At 34.2% G+C, this 20,384-nt stretch overlaps 2 protein-coding genes across 25 annotated transcripts in view; one reads left to right on the forward strand and one right to left on the reverse strand.

Annotated features, from left to right (window-relative positions):
- The window catches only part of shot (dystonin-like protein short stop), a 644,554-nt gene that overhangs the window by 12,364 nt on the left and 611,806 nt on the right, over nt 1-20,384 (reverse strand). For 16 of the 24 annotated variants that reach the window (XM_089648723.1, XM_089648709.1, XM_089648708.1 and 13 more), the window contains 7 exons: nt 18,747-18,788; nt 18,132-18,209; nt 15,721-15,892; nt 14,968-15,085; nt 14,341-14,570; nt 13,132-13,249; nt 300-514 (listed from right to left, as the gene is read on the reverse strand). In XM_089648723.1, coding sequence (XP_089504849.1) covers nt 300-514; nt 13,132-13,249; nt 14,341-14,570; nt 14,968-15,085; nt 15,721-15,892; nt 18,132-18,209; nt 18,747-18,788 — 973 coding nt within the window. Of the gene's footprint in view, nt 1-299; nt 515-3,845; nt 3,992-13,131; nt 13,250-14,340; nt 14,571-14,967; nt 15,086-15,720; nt 15,893-18,131; nt 18,210-18,746; nt 18,789-20,384 lie in introns of all 24 variants that reach the window. The other 8 variants (XM_089648721.1, XM_089648719.1, XM_089648720.1 and 5 more) reach the window with 3 other exon arrangements.
- On the forward strand, nt 6,027-13,122 carry wls (Wnt ligand secretion mediator). Its single transcript, XM_089648725.1, has one exon. The coding sequence runs from the start codon at nt 8,362-8,364 to the stop codon at nt 10,000-10,002; it is 1,641 nt and encodes a 546-aa protein (XP_089504851.1). The 5' UTR covers nt 6,027-8,361; the 3' UTR covers nt 10,003-13,122.

Raw genomic sequence — 20,384 nt, forward strand, 5'->3', positions numbered from 1 at the left:
ACAGCTGGCATAAACAATCACACATTTTCAAAGATATAATAAAACAAGTGTTTGAACCCTTGTAACATTTGACATTGTCAATAAATCGACCAGCAACGCAAGTTCATCGCAAGTGCGTAGTAAAAAGCAAAAATTTGATCAAAACCTCACAAGCCGAATTGACGAGGAGCATTATTTGAAGTGGATAAAGTTTAAAAAAGTCAAATGATGTAATTGGGCGATTTGATGATAGTGTCGATAAACATGACTTGGGTTTAAACGTAAGGCCTTAATGATGTGTTTTTCATAGCTTTCATTACCCAGAAGCTCTGCTGCCCCTGGTGGGGGGGGTGCGGCTGGTGGGGCTGGTGGAAGTGGTGCTGGTGGCTACCCTGCGGGCCCCGCGAGTGCTGGTAGATGAAGGCCTGCTTGGTGCCGTGCGTACTCCCCACGTGCAGCGGGTACGAACACGGCAACTCCTCGCGCTGGCGTAACGCATCAAATATCGGCCGCAACTGCTCCATCAAGTCTTCGGCTGTACGCACCGACAATGTTGCGGCGTATGTTGACGGTTTGGCGATCAGAGGAAAGAGGAAAAGGGGAACGGGAAATTTCCCAAGTTTTTTCAAAAGGATGATGATAGGACGGCGATTTAATGAAATGATTTCGTTTCAAATTGTAATGGTTTTTTTTAAATGTTTAAAAAAAAATTGTGTAGTGCCAGATTTACGGTGGTCGAATGATTTAGTTTGATTTCGAAATGATTAATTAAATTTTTTTTTGATGATGGAAGAGAGGTTTTTGGAAATGGAATGATTCCGTTGGAAAAAGAAAAAAGGAGACAAATACAAGTGTTAGACTATTCAAGTAGATATTAACAATAGTTTATACCATTTAAGGTGTTGCTTTTTTATAAAAGAGGAGGATATTCATTAAGTGGGGGATTTTTGAAACATTTATAAAGAAAAGTGAGATATGGGTAAACTGTTTTTTATAAAGGGGCAACACCAAAAATTTGGATAAAGAATAAGCTTTAAACGAAGATATTGTGGTAATCTAGTATTTTTTGGGATCAAATGTCGTAGGTAGGTATTTCTAAAATCCTAAAAAAAATGCTTAATCTTATTTTTGACCTAATTATCGCAGAAATATCTTTGTCAGGACGTCGGAGTTATCACTTTTACTTTGAAATTATTCAATTGAACGTAGGTTTTTTTTAATGGTTATTTTTAAACGGCGAGGTTTTTTAAAAGGACAGGCACACATGGTATTATTTTCAAGATGCAAAAACTCAAAAAGAACAATACACAAACGACAAAACGCTCATAAAAATTTGCAATCAAACGATTGAGGGAAAAAACATTTCTACATCTGGCAATACTGAGAAAATAGGTTTAGGAGGTTCATTTGAAAAAGGAAGGAAATTTTGATTTGAAGTCACTCTTGTAAAATTAATTCATAACACTGACATTAATTGAACAAAAAGTTTACAAAATAATAGACAGTTCAAATCAAAAGAAGGAAAATGAAGTAAGGAATTGTTTGGTATGAAATAATACTATTGAAGATATATTCTATATAACTTTCACCTACCTTGTGTTGACCACCATTTACTTCCAATGCAGAAATCATCTCCGACAGATAGAAAATGCGTGCTACCAATATCCATACAATAATAATAATCTTACAGTGGAGTCCCATTTTATTATTTGGTGCTCTTATGCGTCAACGAAGATAACAACAAAATGAAATGTTAAATAAATAACAAAACAAAATGTCGCCAATAATAAACAACAGTAAAGATGTGCTTCATTCTCTTCAGAAAATTGCAACTAACTCATCCACGCATGCATATCCACTTACCAACTAAATTTGATGCAAAAATGTTCAAAATATAATTAAAACGTTCTTTCAATATTTGAATAATTAACATAAAACTAAGATGAACAAATGACCAAATTAATTCATCTAACAAATCAATTGATTTTGAACAGTTTTACAGTAAAACGCACCTTTAAATCTGCTGTTTTCGTCCACAAGTCCAATGTTTTCTTACTCACCTTTATTTTAAACCCAATGTTGATTTATGAAATTTTATTTTAGAATTGTTTTATAAGTTATCGCAATCACCCGACGATATTGATTACTTCAGCCATTTCCATTTGCAAAGGTTGTATTTTTAATTAGCAATCTTTTTTATAATATTTTGATTAAATAGCCAATAAGTGATGCACAACCATTGCAACAAACAAATGTTTATAGAAACTGATTCAGATAACGAGACGGCATTGTTTACTAGAGTCAGAATATAAAACCACAAAAAATTAATAACACTCTAAAAATTACACATAGTTAAGATGATTACTAATCTAATACAAAGTGAATTGGTAAGCTTTGCTATCTTTATCTAAAATCAATCAAATATCATTAAAGAAACTAGAATAAACTGACAATAATTTTTCTTTTGAAAAATACTTAATGACGTCTCTAACATAATTTATACATAAATGTTCTTCGTGATCGACTAAAGTCTATGAATGAATTTATTAGCTTAACCGGTCAGCAACGTAAGCAGATATACACGATAAAATAACGATAGCAGTCAAGTACAATAAGCGTGTTTACACGTCAACGCGTGTGTTTCCACAAAAATCGTCATAACTCCGTTATTCTTCTAGTGACATCCCTAAAACAAAAAGTAAAATATTCGTATTGAATGAAGCTTCACATCTCTATTCAAAGTTATCCATAGAAACCCGTAAAAAGACCTACTCAGTGGAAGCAAATTTTACCCGCCAAACCGTAAAACGACGCCAAGAAAGCCGTTTGACGTGCCGACCCGCCTCGCAAGTTTAATTATTTTTTTTAAAATATATTTTGTATGAAATGGTCAAAAAGTGAAGTGACAGAATTGTTTATTGTACATTTGTACGATGAAATAAGTGTTTTGGTTTTACATTATCCGTGATTTTAGTATCGTTTTTACATAAAACATTACAGGTGAGTCATTTTTACAATATTTTCATGTTTCCATTCTAAATTTAAATATTTACAAATGTTAATATTTATTTATGATACAACAATTTGAAAGCCTATTTTGTAACCTTTCTAAAACAGTTTTTACTATTCGGCTCCGTTCAGTAATGTTTCATTTATAGAGCTTTGATTGTGAGGCGGTAATAACACAACGTTTTCGTGAAATTGACATTTCGTTTAAGACATCTTAGCTTCAAGTTCGCGAAAAGTCGGAGGGGTTAAGTGTGTTTTCAGCTCAGTTTTTTTTATTATTTATTTGTTGAGAGTTACTAATGAAAATAAGTTTTGGCAGTTTATCTCACAAATTCACATTTACACAAATAAATATTTATATATTATTTTTTGTTTATTTCATTCAGTTTTAAGTAGAATGGCAAAGTACTTTTCGGATAATTTATATTAAGTTATTTTCTCACTCTGTAAAGCGTCCTTTGGGCGCTAAAAAATAACAATCGAGTGTTTTTATTGTTTTAGATAAATCACCATTATACTATAATCATCACTTAAGCTGTACTGTGGTTAAAACACCTGGATCTAAAATTACTGAGGCAGACTACTTTAGTATAGCTCATTTAAATCATTAGAATCTAGTAACTTAAGAAATAAATTGATAAAAATGACTGTGAAATAACTCGTTCATTTAATTCACGAGAATCTAGTGAAATTGGTTATTTAATTCATGAGAATCTGGTAACTTAAGATATAATTGATAAAAGTTATTGTGAAATAGGTGGTTTCATTCATCAGAATCTAGTAACCCAAGAAACCCCGTCATCAAATCATCAGCATTTTCTGAAGTTAATAATGTTTTGTTCCCGATGTTGATTTACCTTGGTGATAGGGCCGGCCGTGCCGAGAGTAGGCGGCGTGTTGGTGGAAGAGCGCGGCGTCTTAGCCTTGAACGCCGTCATGCTTTGCGACACGCCATCGGCGAGAATGAATTGCTCCCTCAGTTCAATGTTGGTACGCCCCTTAGCTGGTGTTTGTACGCGTTGTGGTAGCGTGGCGCCAGTGCCATTGGGAGGGGGACGGGAGTAAGTAAAGAGAATGGAAACCAAAGAAATGTAAACGGAATAGGTGAGGAGAAATTTTAAAAGATGGAAAAATCATTGAAATAATGGAATTGATGAGGAGAAATTACAAAAGAGACAGAAAATCATAGAAATAATAATGGAATAGATGAGGAGAAATTATAAAAAGAGAAAATTATGGGGAGCAAAAGAAAGATAGACGAGAAGCGAATGAAATTGTAGATTAAGTAAAAATAATGTTAATATTGGGATAGATTTTGAATTAGATTCAAAATAAAGGGGAGTAAAAACCATATACGAATCAATAAGAAGTAGATGAAAACCACAGAAAATTTGATTTTTGTGGAATTATAAAAAAATTTTTAGGGAGTTTTTCAATTTTAAATTGTTGAAAGGGGGGGGGGGGGTAGAATTGAGAGAAAGGTGAAGAAGTTTGAATAAAATCCAATGATTATATTTTTTGTGTTTTTTGTGCAGAGAACGCAGATTGTAAAAATGAAAAGAGAAAAACAAATTCAAATCAGAAATAAATTTAAATCAGAAAGAATATAAATATAAAAGAAAGTAGTAAAGTTTTGATTGATAGGTGGTGTGGATATTTATGTAATGATGGTGGAAGGGACAAAAACGGTATGTTGTCATTAGTAAAATTGCAATCAAAATCGGTCCAGAATCAAATAAAAATCACACAACATTCAGACTTAGTCATTTTTTGACAACATCCAGCTGCGCATACCGAGAGAAAATATTCCACAAGAGATTTTCAATAAGCCACAAATACTTTGTATAATATCTGCTGAATACAAATAACTAAATATACTATAAGATAAATTGGTGTTTCAAATATTGCACAAACGTTTATATGATTTCAGACATTCAAAACCCCATGGGTAAAATGTTTATGAAAGTGTGCTGCAAAAGCGACTATGTGAATACACAAATGAAGCATTTTTATAGTTAAAAATAACATCGATTTTACGGCAACACCTATATACATATTTTAGGTGGTTAACACTAAAAAAATATAATTTCTGGTGTTGTCAGCAGTAGATATTTTCAAATATATTTATTTAGGCAAGAATCTATAGCAACACTATAAAATTGTGGATAAAAAAATGCAGTGATTTGTTCATTGAAGAGTATTTTCTTACAATTTGCGCTGGTAATGGTAAAATGCGTGTGAAAACAATAAATGTAAACATAAACCATGTCAAAATGGAAAATTAAAAAAATCTTGATTTGTTGAATGTGATTTTGCCCCAAATATTTTTTTTTAAATAGAAACTCGAAGCTCAAATGAAAAAAATTAGGTGAAAATTTTCATTTTTTTAGAAGTCGAATTTATTTGCATAAATATACACAATATATGGACACGCTTCATATGCACATTTTATTTTAAAGACATTTTGCGTTAGTCAGATAATAATGAGAAGCAAGTATTTCAGTTTCCGGATATGGAAAATAATGGTTTTACTATTTCAGTAAAAAACCTGATACTTCGACAACTTTTCTTCAGCCATGTTTGACATAATAAAATTGATTTTTTTTTTACTGTGTTCCAGAAACTGAAATACTTACTTCTCATTAATATCTAACTTCAACAAAGTGTTTCTTTAAATGCGTATTAAGCGTGTCCCTATTTTCTGTATATTTTGTTTAATTTGTTTCAACTGAAAACTTCACATTGAAAATAAGGGCAAAAACCAAATCATGACTTTAAATAAAATAAAATAAAATGCAAACTAAAAAAAATTTGTAATGCTATAAATAGTTTTGTGTAAACAATAATCGAAAAAATTGTAAAACGAAATGTGCGTAGAACAAATACTCGTGTACAGTTAGGTTTCTAATCTACAGACTACAAAGGAAAAAGCATCACAATATGTAATTAAAAATAAAACCACAAAACACAATATTAATGATATAAATAAAAATAATGTGTTAATTGTAATAAATTTGTTAATTTGTTACACATTATTTGTATTTTGAACGTTACTTAAACCAAACCATAAATAAAACATGTAATACTTGTTAAATAAAAAATATATATTTCATAAATCATACCAAAAAAGCGATTAATTCTCAAAAGTGCTACATTGATATATTTTTAAAAGGTTACAAATTCACCTTTCGACACCATAGACAAGAAATATTAAAAATTTGAAGTGAAAAATAAATAAATTTATTTAATAGGTAGGTACTAAAATAAAAACAATTTGAAAAATAATACCTGAAAATTAATATTTTAAATGTGACCAGTCTTAAAAAGATTTTGTTTGATTTTTTTATTTGTTTGATGTCGAAAAGTGAATGTTGATGTTGACCTAAGTAGGCTCTTACCAAGCGGGCAACAAGCCTCATGTTGTTCCGGTTTGCTCGGGTCAGGTAGGGGAAGGACAAGTGAGACTACTCAAAAGTAAAATAAAAAGGGAAAAGGGGGGAGGGGTGTGAAGTTAAACGAAACCAGGTTAAAATCAAAGACTCAAAACAAAACAAAACCGTAAAAATAACAACCGTTGTTAAGTGATGTAATACATCATAAGTTGCCATTGTTAAAATAAAAACAAAACAAATTTAAAACATAAAAAAAGGAGTCGTGGAATGAAACGAAGGGGTTTGAACAAAAGCATCGTATTAGTACAGGTATATTAATTAGTGGATCTATTGAATGAATGCATTGGTTATTTCGTAATAAACATAATTTCATAATTAAAGCCCACAAAAGCAGATCCTGTCACCCTCTTGTAAGAGAGTGGGGCAGTTTTTTGTGCCATTTCGGAACAACTAACATGGTTGGTGAGATATTTTATTACTTGTCGTTATTTTTGTATTATTGTTCTAAATGGATGTTAATAAATTCGCAACTAGGGTAAAAATTAAAAACAATGAAAACATCTATTATTTGTTAGCACATCATTATTGTTAAACGTGTTATTTGGTCAATTAACAAATTTTGTTTAATATTTTTTGTGTCCGTGACGTTTTATTTTGTAGTAAACTGAACATGTAATGTTAAAATATTTCGATGAATGTATCCCAAAATATACATAGATCTGACATACAGAAATCATTTAAAAATATATATATTATATCATAATCTAAAAAATCGAGTTTTATAAACATATAAGATAGGTTTAATTGCATATTATTGCCCATTGCCGAACAATTGTCTTGCCGGGCAAGGTATTGGCCGTCAATATTGCAGTGTCCTGTCAAGACTGCCGTAATGTGACAAATTCACAAAAAAAAATTTTTTTGATATAACTCAAACCAAACTTGTATAAACTTGAAGCAAAACCTAAATTATTAATTTATTAGTCGCGTTCGAAATTATAACAGTTTTGGTAGCGGGTAAGTGGCGAACAGAGCGAGAAGGAAATAGATTAGGCACAGAAATATTGTCGTACTATCAGCAGCCGAGCGAAATTACCGGCAAGAATAGGCAATACACGACAATCTTGCGAAATACTGTCTGAAAATACGCATTACTGCCCGAAAATACAGAAATCTCGGCGGCAACACCTTGCCGGCAAGAAATTTCCGTAAACATTTGCTCGTTTACTAGAGAGAATGTAGGCAGGTACCGAAAAGTTGCATTTGAATGGCCAGTAAAGCAATGACGCAATAGCCTTGGGTGGATCTATTTTTACTGTGTTGCAACACCAAAGTAGAGGTGGGTCCTGTGAGTATTTTTCGTTACTGGGTACAGTGAGTACAGGTACAAAAAAATACCGGTTACAAAATACAAGTATTTTATACCTATCTGGGGACTGGGGACAGAAAGTAATAAATACTCAGTCCCAGTATAAAATACTTAAGAATATTTTTTAACCGGTATTTTTTACTTCGAGACCTGTGATATTTACAAATACTTAGGAACCAGGTATTTTGGAGATTTTTCACAAGTACAAAGTACCGCATGAAAATCTCGGTATCTTTACTGGGTACGATAAATGGTTCTTCATTATCGTACCCAATAAAAGTACCGGGTATTTTCATGCAATACTTTGTATTTCTGACAAATCTTTAAAATACCTGGTACCAAAATACTCACAAAGTATTTTATCCTGGGACTGAGTATTTATTACTTTCTGTCCCCAGTCCCCAGATAGGTATAAAATACTTGTATTTTGTAACCGGTATTTTTTTGTACCTGTACTCACTGTACCCAGTAACGAAAAGTACTCACAGCACCCAACTCTACTCTACACCGAAGCGTCTTGTCAAACATTGCAAAAAACATCGCAAATCACACAAAGGAGGTGCCGCGAGGCTCGATATTTCTATGTTTACCGGATATAGATAAGGTAACACCATGACAGGCACGATTATAGAAAATCTCAGCGGAAGAAAGCTCTCCGTGCTAGTAGCGATTCTTTTAATTTGCCAAATCGCGTGTTTCTTGATCGGAGGTTTAGTCGCACCCATCCCGTCTAGTGCGCAAAATATTCTCGCTACCGTGTGCCAAGATTACTCGAACGAGCCGAACAATACGGAGAAATGGTTCTACAGCCGCGGCAAAGGGGCCTGCAAGGGACAGCACTTGGAGAATCTAGTGAGTCATCAGCCGGACATCGCGAACCAACTTGTGTTTACATTTCAACTGCCGATTCCGCGGGAGAGCACGGTCCTGGATTACTCCAGATGGCAGCAAAACCTGATCGGAGTTCTCCATGCAGACATTAAATACCATTCTCAAATGGAAATACAACCGGCAAGGACACAGTTAACGATCGACGCGCGGCTCGCCTACCGAAACAAAGGAGACGCCGACAACGATTGGAAATTGTACGCTAAATCCGTGGAAAAACGGAATCTCGACTGTACTATTGAATCTCCGATTGATGCATACCTATACAACTGCTCTGCCATTCCCTTATTCGAACTAGGATCTTTACATCACGATTTTTACCTGCTGAATGTTCGTTTGCCGATCGACAGTGAGACTAATGCACATTTGGGACATCTCAAAGATATGTGGCTGATTTCTATCAATCAGAATGGTGGATTTACTAAAGTTTGGCTATCTCTAAAGACAGTTTTCTTCCCGTGCATCATTGGGGTGATGATATGGTTTTGGCACAGAGTACACCTACTATCTAGGAAGCCTGTACTGCTAGAACAGATGCTGTTATACTTAGGAGGAGCCCTGTGCTTGCTGAACCTGCCATTAGAGTATCTAACTTTACTTTTGGACATGCCGTTCATGCTGCTCGTTAGCGACATACGTCAAGGAATATTCCATGCGGTGTTGCTGTCATTCTGGCTCGTGTTTGCCGGGGAACACATGCTGATTCAAGACACGGCGAACTCTGGATCGCTCAAGCAATACTGGCGACACCTGAGCGCCGTGGCAACTGGCTGCGTGTCCCTCTTCATCTTCGAGATGTGCGAGCGTGGGGTTCAGCTAAGAAACCCTTTCTATTCCATCTGGGTGACCGACATCGGGACTAATCTAGCTCTGACATTCATCATCCTAGCAGGCATATCAGCGGGAGTTTACTTGTTATTCTTGGGTGCCATGATTTGGAAAGTTTTCTGCAACATATCGCAAAAGCGCGCATCCCTCCCGGCAATGTGCTCGGTACGTCGCTTGCACTATGAAGGAATCATCTATCGCTTTAAATTCATGATGTTGGCCACGTTGGTTTGTGCAGCTTTAACTGTGACGGCGTTTATTCTCGGACAGGTTGCGGAAGGTCAATGGAAATGGGATGAAAACATTGAGATTGAATACTCTTCTGCCTTTTCAACGGGGGTCTACGGTATGTGGAATATCTATATTTTTGCGTTGATTGTGCTGTATGCTCCTAGCCACAAGAAATGGCCGGTGACAGAAAACCCGGACAGTCAGACCCTGAGCGAGGAAATTGAGTTCAACCATCTTCCTAGCGAGACTAGTCCCAGTGAGATATCATCTCTAACTTCCTTCATAAGGAAAGCCACTGTCGATTAATATGACTAACCAAAATTCTACTTGCCACTCTTTAATTTAAGCTAACACATTCAGTATTATTTTTTAATCTCTTATTGTAATGTTTTTATACATTGCTATTTGACGCCATATTCTTATATATTTTTCACGTAGATACACTAGTTGTATATTGGATGTTTTGTCCCAGTATAACATGCATTTAAAAATATATATAACTAGATTAAGATAAACAATAACACGATATTTCTCTAGGCAGCTTGTATTGCTTTATATTGTTATTGAAATCAAATGAAATACTTAAAAAAAAATAACTTTTAATGAATTGACTTTGTCCACACCTTTTCTAAATATTTAACTACTAGTATAAGAAAGTAAATGAAATGCCTAAAGCTGTAGAAATTAGATCATATTAACCCGCTAAGATCTGCTATATTTTTATAATTTGAATACATAATATTTAGGAGTCCTTGACTAAACTAACAATAGACTAGAATTATGATCGATGTACTTAGTATTTTGGAGAGCATTATAGAATCTTTTGTATTCTGCATTTTTTCAGCTGTGATCCAGTTATTTTTATATTTAAAGAAATCAATGTCTTCTTTACATGGATTTGTATATGTAACGGTAGTGTCCTCTCTTGTTAGATTTGTGTCTTTTTGCAATCAATAAATGTGATAATCAAATAACCCGTTTCATTTTCTACCTATCAAGAGCAAATTCCATTGATATGCAATATACAACATTGGCTACTGCAGCACCTGAAGCAACCTGCTATGGAATAGTTGTCAAGTAAAGTATGCAAACAGTGTCAAGTCAGTCACTTTGCAGAAGGAAAATACCATTAAAGTAGGTGGTATACTGTACTTTGTCACCATACAATGTACGTAAAACCTTTTAAAAAAAGATGTCTTGTTTTTTAGATGAAGATAAAAAACTTACCATAAAACTATTTTTAAAGATAAAAATACAATGTAATTGTTTTTCTCATTAATAGAGAATTTCACAAGAATGAAAAACATATTTATTTGGTATTTTTAACTTAACCAAAATAAGATTTATGTATGTTTTTTTTTCTTTACCTCAACATTTTTCTGTCACAGAATCATCATTCATCTTAATTGCAAGATAATGATTTACCTTCAATATTGTATAGTTCTGTAACTAAGGAAACAGATTACTGTGAGATCTATCATTTGGCATCAACCAAGGTCCAATTTTCACCTATGCCATACCTAATATAACATAATATTGTATAGTTCTGTAACTAAGGAAACATATTACTGTGAGATCTATCATTTGGCATCAACCAAGGTCCAATTTTCACGATGCAATACCTAATATAACATAATATTGTATAGTTCTGTAACTATTGAAACAAATAACTGAGATCTATCATTTGGAATCAACCTTAATCAGAATTGAAGAACCAATTTTGTTGAAATTTGTATTTGTTTGAGGGTTGAACTTCCATTCTATATCGATGCATGTGGTTTCTCATTCAAATTTTTTTTGAACGAATCCGATGATACTTAAAAACCGGTTGTTCTTTAATGGCCTTAAAAATGCATAAATTAAAACCTTTAATTTGTTGAAAAACTCGATTTTTTATAACCAATTTTATTAGTTGTTGATTTGATCCAAACATAAATTTCGCATTAAGAAACTTTAAATTTCCAAAACAAAAAATTCAACAAAGTTATTTGCACAAAAATTTATGTTTGGATGAAAATAATTTTGACAGGGTAAGACTTTTAAATTTCTTTCGCATCGAAAATGTTGTAAATATGTATATGTTTGCTAACAACAAAACTATTGATTGACAAATTGAGTTTGTGTAACTTGAAATTTTAATATTCCAAGTATTTGCAACGCTTTCAAAATATTTGAAGTCACGTTCCAAACAGGCACAACTACAAAAAGCTTTATATTTTCCAAACATATATCACCAGTCTTTTATGAAGAAATTTATAAACTTCTTTTTTTAAATCTTAAGTTCAAGGCATTGACATGAAACAACATGTCTGTGCTTAAAACATTAGTTAAATTCAATAACTAAAATGCAAATATCTAGTTATAATTTATGTTTTTTACTTACATATTGGAAAATAAGTAAAAGAGAATAAATGTATCTAAGCACAAACATTTTGTACAAAAATATTAAAATTTGTATCCAACAATTCTCAAAGATAACAATTCTGAATGGTGTTGAGTGCATTCTAAAGAAATATGCCGTCATAATCATAATATATAATACGGAGGGATAAGCACAGGTTAGAAGAAAACGTTACACATAATCACGCGCATGCGTACTGTGTATACAGGCCGTAATACTGCAGTATTAGTGGCTGACAAATTTTTAAATGCATAATAAAATTGGCCAAATTTCAAAGAAATTCAAACAAACTGGGTCAATAACATTGCAAATGTCATCTGAAGAAACATGAAGCTAGCAACTAATGCAAAAGATGACCGTGTTTTTGAGGATTGGAACAAAGTGTTGCCAGTCTAAAAAAATCTTGCACAAATATTATTATGAGTAAATATTTTAACCCGAGCATCAAATTTGTAAAACACGTACTATTTATAAATACAACATTACAAACAATTAATTTTACGTCCCTCTTCACTGAATATCTATACCAGTGCTTCAGCAATGTATTAGGCAATCTTTATAAGTAAGACGGATTATGTATAATTTTTTTTGTAACATTGTGAATGTTAAATTCTGTAAATAAGACAACCTCCATAGCGTGGTGCAAAGGATCCCAACCTTTTTGAGGTTGCGAAATACTTTTTCCATAATTCTCACATGGATCGACTTCTAACAAAAACTAACGAGAATTTTTGCAGTAATTTTTTTTTAGTTCTTCAAAAACTTTGACCGTTTCATTAAGAGAAAAGCACAAATCTAGCGAAACTAATTTGTCTTGCGGCCAGGATTTAATTTTTTTCATTTGAATTGACATTCGTTTCAAATGACACTGATTGACCGTGTTTAGCCTTGCGGTAGGAATGTTAACCGAATGAATAAGTATGAATTGATGTTTCTTGGTCTCAACGCTGCAGAATTGTTACATTTGAAAATTGGACAACATAATCTCAAATTGGGCGGTAGAATGGGGTGGCAAAAGAGCCGGGTTAACATACCTCTGCAAGGGTCATTCTTCACAAGGAACTCATCGAGGGCCACCCAGCCGCCGCCCACGCGCACCATCACGGTGGAGCGCAGGATGCGTACTAGGCGCAGCTTCTGGGAGTCACCAAACTGGGATAAAAACAAACACAAATTAGTATTATTATCAGTAATAAGTACAGTGAAATCTTCATCTACCATTCCTCGAATAATCGAGCATTTATCTTCAAGTCTTTTTATAAACCTAGAAAAAAAAATATCAGGCCAATAAAAATGCTATGAAGTGCAAAATCTCCTACTGATAAACTCATTTTCGCATATGGTTAGAAAATATGTTAATAGTTGTGCCTGAACTTCACAAAATAAAACAAGGCAGCTGGTGTTAACTCCTGATAGGCCAAGATGCCAAACAAAACGTCTATAACCAAGTGAGTCTTCCGACGACCCCATGCATTTTTCTGTCTTATTGGCTTTTTAACTATAGAAATCCCAATTATTAATGGTAACTTACGTATTTGCGCAGGAATACGTAAAATACTAACATGATATGTCAAGTATTTAAGCTAATATAAGGAGGATAGTAATTTTGGGTACTACCTACTCCCCCACTTGGCTGAGGGATAGTTAAGCAAGAATTTCAACCTTATTGCCATCTAGTGAGTAATTGATTGTAGAGTGAGTGATTTCGCTCAATTCTAAATGTTACATGCCGAGGTGCATCGCCTTAAGCAATATCAGTTTTTCAATGTGTTTTGGTGATAATCTTAATCTAACTGTTGTTGGCTACGATTAGCTAGTAAACACATTGCCAGATTTAGGGAATGGAGGTAAGAAAATCACATTTCTATTTTTCCAGATTTAGTGAGTCTTATCATGTTCTCCATACTGTTTTGTAGACCTTTGAACGTCTAGCTTACTTGAACAGTAACAGATGTCACAAAACTAACACAAAATGTCACGGGACCAGTGGCGGCTAGCTCTAAGGAGCGTTGGAGCAATTCACTCCCAAAATTTCGGTCAAACTAAAAATAATAATTATCAACCGATAATAATATCCTCGAAAATCAAAGAAAATAAGAGCAATAAAAACAATACTATAAAAAGTATTAAGTTAAATTCTACTGGCTCGAAAAGTAAAGCGTTTAAGAATGAATATCACAGAATTAAGTTCGGGGTTAAGAGATGTTTTTCAGGTAAACGATTCAACATAAAAAATGACTTACTCTGTATTTGCCTTCTCCGACTTGGAAGACCCTGAACTTCTGCCGGCACGTACATAACATGACAAGCCGCTTGACTTCATCATGGATCTTGTCTGCATCTGTCTCGGGCCTGCGGTCAACCCAGTCTGGTCGAAGGGCTGCGATGAACTCTTGCCAGTCGATCAGGCCGGAGTTGTTGCGGTCGAACAGGTCAGCCACAGCGTTCATCTCCAGACGGAATGTGTCGAATTCTAAGGAAAGACAAGGGGATTGATTAGAGATTTAATGGAAAAAGGGTGAAGAGTTGAAATGTTATTATTATTTGGTAACTTATTTGCAATTACCTAGAGCGATTCGATGACCAAAAATATTAGCATTTCAATAGTTCCCACTTGACAATAGTAAAGTTAACAAGGAATAATCAAGGACCGGTCAGTGGTTGAGTGGGCATAGCGCTTGGGTCTCACCCGAGCGTCGCGTGTTCGATTCCTCGGCTGGCTAAGTCCTCCATCACAACACAAGCAACATTTTCGGCTTTCTGTGGTGGTAGTAGGAGATTTTCAAACATTGTTGGGTTATTCGTAACCCGGGAATGTTTGTCTTTCTTTTAAAAAAAAAAAAAAATATTATGTGGCAATGGAAACTTACTGGTATTCATAATGCCATCAATAAAGTCCTCGCGAGGAATCAGTCCGTTGTTGTCCTTGTCCATCTTTCTGAAGAGGTCTGTCAGGCGAGACTTCTTGTGGTTCATGAACTTGAGGAACTGCAACAACAAATAATATAAAATATATTAGAAAAAATGTTAAAAAAATATGAATTACTATTGATTGAATATAAGTTACAAAGTGGCAGAATGAAACAATAAATTAATCCACCAAAAAAGATACCACAGCAAAAATGCATTCACTGTAGGCAGAGAGGACAGACCGCCAAACAACTCGGTTTAGGCACACACTCCTTGCTTTGTTCACATTCATACATCGTCTCATACACACCAAGATTCAAGCATTTTATTTAATTGATCGTACCATGTCTTCCTCGGGTGTCCCCAGCTTCTACCATTCACATTTGTATTATATATTCTTCTTACACTCCTGTCTTCGTTCATCCACTTTACATTCCCAAACCATCTATATTTCTCTTAATCATTACACTTACATCAGTCTTGCATTCTTTCCAGATCTCGACATTTTTAACACAGTCATATGAAGTTTTAACACGCATATGCCTCAGGGATCTTATTTACAGAATTCAATTTCATCCTTCCGCTGCCTTTCCCACGCCAAGTTTACATATATCGGGGATGGTATCAGCACTCCATTGTAGATTTTATTTTTAAAAGAGGACCCAAATTGGTACCTTGTGGTACTCCATTTTTATCGCAAAAGCTCAACTCACCCGCTTTCTCCAGTCGTCCCAGCTGAAGTTCCTGACTTGCTCGAGTTCCTTCAGGTGCATGAGATGGTCGTGCAACCTCCTCTGCCTCTCCCAGGCCAGGAGCCAGGTGCCGCGCCACTTCTCCCACAGCAGCTTGACGCGACCAGATCGGAATTCTGGCTCGGATCCCTTGCTGCATCGGACCAACAGACAGTATGTTAGAAGAAAGGTCATAATACAGGAAATATTTCTTTTGATTTCATTTGGGTTCGGTTTTAATGCTCATTGGAACTTTTTTGATAATTAGGAATATATTTAGTTCCTTTATATTTAGTATCCCTTGCTGAATTGGATCAACAAATAGTACTTTAGAAGAAAGGATATTATGCAGATGATATTTTATTTGATTTATTTATGTAACAACGTCTAGTTTTATTAAATTATTTGAGTTTGGCATTAAAGTTCTTTGGTACCTACTATTTCAATAGTTAGGAATGTCTATTAAGAACTTATAAAATCGTTCGAAATTTCCATTTAAGAACTACATATTTGAATAGATTGGGACTGTTAGACATAGCGCACAAGGGTGAATTTTGTCACAGCAGCAGTTTCGTCACTGTTTCATAATCCACACAAATACACAAAAGGTCACCATAATGTCAGGTCACGTGTACTGCAATGGATTTTGAAACAGTGACAAGTCGTTACCGTGAAAAAAATCTCGTCTGGCCTCAGAAGATTTTTTCTTTATTATAATGTGAACTATTAAAGACTTTTTTTTGGCTAGTTAGATGGTCTATCATTATTAAAACGTGGATTCAACTGGGTTGAAGAAGTTAGAGGGATCCAGTAGATTGGGTTGAATAAATCTTTAAGATTTTATCTAAAAAGACTTGTTTGAAAAAACTATTGAGGGTAAGGATTTACTCACTACAAAAATAAACAATTTAGGAGGTAGAAATTTGTGAATCAATCAAATCTAGGTGCAAAGTATTAAACCTGTGTTTATACGACCTTCAACAAAACATTGAAAGTTAAGAAACACACAATAAGTGACTGAACAAAAAACTACAAATATATTTATATTTCCTTGACCTATAAAATGACTTGAATTTCTAGTTAGCAACACTAATAATATGTATTACAGAGAAGCCTTCAACATTCATGATTTTAGTCATACAATAGTCAGAAGAAACGTTGCTAAAATCAAGAAAAACAATTCCCAGAAATGGGGGAAAAAACATCCAAATATTACAAAAGTTATTAAAATCAATTGATTTAGCAACATTTTTTCTAAATTTATACATCATACAAAACAAAAATAATAGGCAATTAATTGTATAAAAACTACAAAGTGAAACTACTAAGCATTTTACAACAATAACATCAAAATACAACACTAAAAACACACACAAAATAAAATAACAAAAGGCTAAAAAAAACGGATATAAAGTCAGTGCTCTAAGAATATATATATAAAAATATTTTTATAAGAATTCCCCATCAAAATGCTCAGGCAACAATAAAATAATATATGTACACATTTTTGTGTATAATACAACATATTTATATTTTTACGACTAGCAAAGATCCAATGTAGAATGCAATAGAACCAATCACCCAAAACAAAGAATATCACCAATTGAAATTGTACAAATTTTGACAATGTCATAACCAAATCACAATAGTTGGAAAAGTTTGATAGAAATAGGGGGCAAAGGACTGGATTTAAAAAAAAAAAATTATGCCACACAACAATTCCGACTTACTAGAGCTAGTAAAACTATGGCCCTTCAGAGCAGTCGCGGCTCGTGAATTTTGGGTGTACTAGAGTGCTAATATTAAATAAAATGCTATTATTGAGGTTGTTGTAGCCTGAAACATTATTTTGTTCAGAAAATTCGATTTTTTGTATGAAGATTTTCAGGAAATTTCAGTTTGGCAGTGCACTGCACTGATTTCTTGAAAATCTTCATACAAGAAACCGAATTTTAGAAGAAAAAAAAAACACTTTCGGATTCAACAACATCAAAAATGACATTTTATTTTAATATCAGCACTATATTACTTCCAAAAGTCACAAGCCGCCACTGCTTCATAGAATGTTGATGGCTGAATAAAGGAGGGGTGAGAAAAGAGATTGAGAAGAAATGGGCTATTCAGATACTAAACGTCATTAAACGTAGCTAAAAGCTATTTTAAGATATTGGGAGTATCTCCCACTCTAGTAATCTCTAAATGTCAAGTAATACAATTGTTTTTTATAATCCCGCTTCGGGTTTCGAACCTGAGACGTCAAAGATAAAAAAATACTAGACTAGGAAAATGGGAATTGTATCAATTAATGATTACTTTAAATATTGTGATTTGGGTAGGACCCCACCATTTAAAATAATTTTAACACAGTGGTAACCCCTCCCTGTGAAACTCACCTTCCCTGGGGCGGGAATCGGGGTCCGTAGTGGGGCAGGTTGCGGTCCGGGGTGATCTCCCGTCCGGGGCTCACCCGGCTATACGAGGGTAAAACCATACAAATAATAATAACAACATAAAACCAAAAAAAATTATTAAAAAAAAACAAACGGGGAAAATTTTTTATCATGCAGGTAATGGCAACATTATTTTTGTAATGGCAACACTCTTTTTGTGATGGCAGCACCGTGCTTTTGTGAATTTGTATGGATTTGGAATGCATGAGATGTTTGTGAAAACATTATGGATTCAGTAGAAGCAATGCAGGCAACATAAAAATGCGATAAAAATGATGCTCTATAATTATAAATTTTATCTATGATGCAAAAATGAGCTACAAAAAATTGATACACTGATTACTTAACAACTTATCTGGATGCAATAATTAGAATCTATGACATTCATAAATGCCTTAACATTATTTATGAGCAAATGAATGACAATAGATCCACTAATCGTTCTATGATATCAACAACAACGACAAATACAATGTAATAATTTAAAAAAGTCTACTATAACAATTATCTATGCTTATTGATTTGTCTATGGGGTGTATGAAAGATGGGGGTGCTAACCTTCCTCTGCGCGGATTGCTCATGTCCCTTGAGCCCTTGAAACTGCGCAGATGTAGAAGGTTGGTGGACGATGCAATGGAGTCGAGGTGCGAGAGAGGAGGGCAAACAACACAGACATGGGTGAACACAAGCAGACAACACGGCAAGCAAAGTGATGACGATAGACAGACATCGAATTATATGCATTATTTCCTCACATTGCCAAGTGACAAACAGAACAGAACGAACAGAAGGAACGTTATCATCTCAACTTATTTGTTTCTTTCACTGCTTCATAACTACAGAACAGATAATACCAAGAAGTGCGATATATACCAATTCACACAAGACCTATCGACTCCTAGGCCCGGAGGGATAGTCAAATTAGAGATTATATTAGAGTAAAAGTGATAAAACATAAACTAGGTTCAATAGTTACTTATGTAATCTATTTAACCTAATTTTTGTTTCATCACTTTTCATGACTTTATATCACTTTTTGGAGGTGTGTTGAATTGTCATTTTGATGACATACCCGGTCACCTGCAAAATCATGTGTTTTTGGTTTATAAGTCTTTTTATAAGCCTACAAAAAGTATCAGGCTTATAAAAACTGCTCTAAAATTTAACATCTCCTACATAGGAACCTCTTTTCGGTTTATTGTATAATGTGGCAATTTTAAGTATTTGTGTTTGAAATTCACAAAATAAAATAAAACAGGCTGCCAGCATTAAGCGGGAATTTAAGTGTTATTAGTTGCCCGATTCCAATTGTTACACAACGTGGTGTGTTCGGGCATATATACCGATAGATATTTTCAACTATTATATCCCACCTACCCGTCCTTATAACCCTGTCTCCAGAAGAAGAAAGGTTCGTCAGTACAATTTCTACACCGCCGCTGTAAGGTTGCATTAAAAGTGTTAAGTGCAATTTCGCCGTGAGTTTTTTTACGCGCTGGCCAAGAGGAACATTGGAGACACCATAACCGTGGTAGGACTTTTATTATTCTGGTGGCATCCTCTTATAGATCCCATTCGTTCCCCTTTCGCTACACAGTATTCAAGGAAGAAATTCGCGGCCGGAAATATATCCAGTTATTTCCAAGAGCTATCGAACCATGGTGCTTCGCCTTAAGTATTTAAATATTTCGAGTTCCAACTGTTCGGAATCAGCGGGGTATGTTTTGAGGCTGAAAGGAGAAAGGAAAAGGAAATGGGGAAGAGTAAGGGTGGCAAGTACCTGGCTATTCAGATCTGATTCTTAAAATTTATTAAGGCGATGCACTACGTTGTGTAATATTTTAAATTGAGCCGCTATCAATAACAACCCTTACGTAGATGGCGATAAGGTTTAAATTCCCGCTTAACACCATCCGCCTGTTTTGATTTATGCAAGAAAAAAACATGGCCAAAAAGTGCCTTTTATTTTATTTTGTGGATGTTCAGCCATAAATATATTTTTTTTTTCAATCATTTTATAAATAATTTGCCATATTATACAATAAAATCATAACCGAAATTGGGTTTGTAAGAAGGAGATTTTGAACTTTAAAGCAGTTTTCATAGGCCTTTACATTATTTTTTTCTGGGCTTATAAAAGACTTATATAAAAAATACTCGATTATTTCAAACGCCAAGATATATTCTACTCACAGT

Source organism: Hesperophylax consimilis, chromosome 28 (assembly GCF_061612785.1).
Source record: "Hesperophylax consimilis isolate HC1 chromosome 28, BYU_Hcon_1.0, whole genome shotgun sequence".
Taxonomy (NCBI): Eukaryota; Metazoa; Arthropoda; class Insecta; order Trichoptera; family Limnephilidae; genus Hesperophylax; species Hesperophylax consimilis.

Coding starts and splice junctions, on each gene's coding strand:
- wls (XM_089648725.1), top strand. CDS start 8,362: ATGACAGGCACGATTATAGAAAATCTCAGCGGAAGAAAGCTCTCCGTG.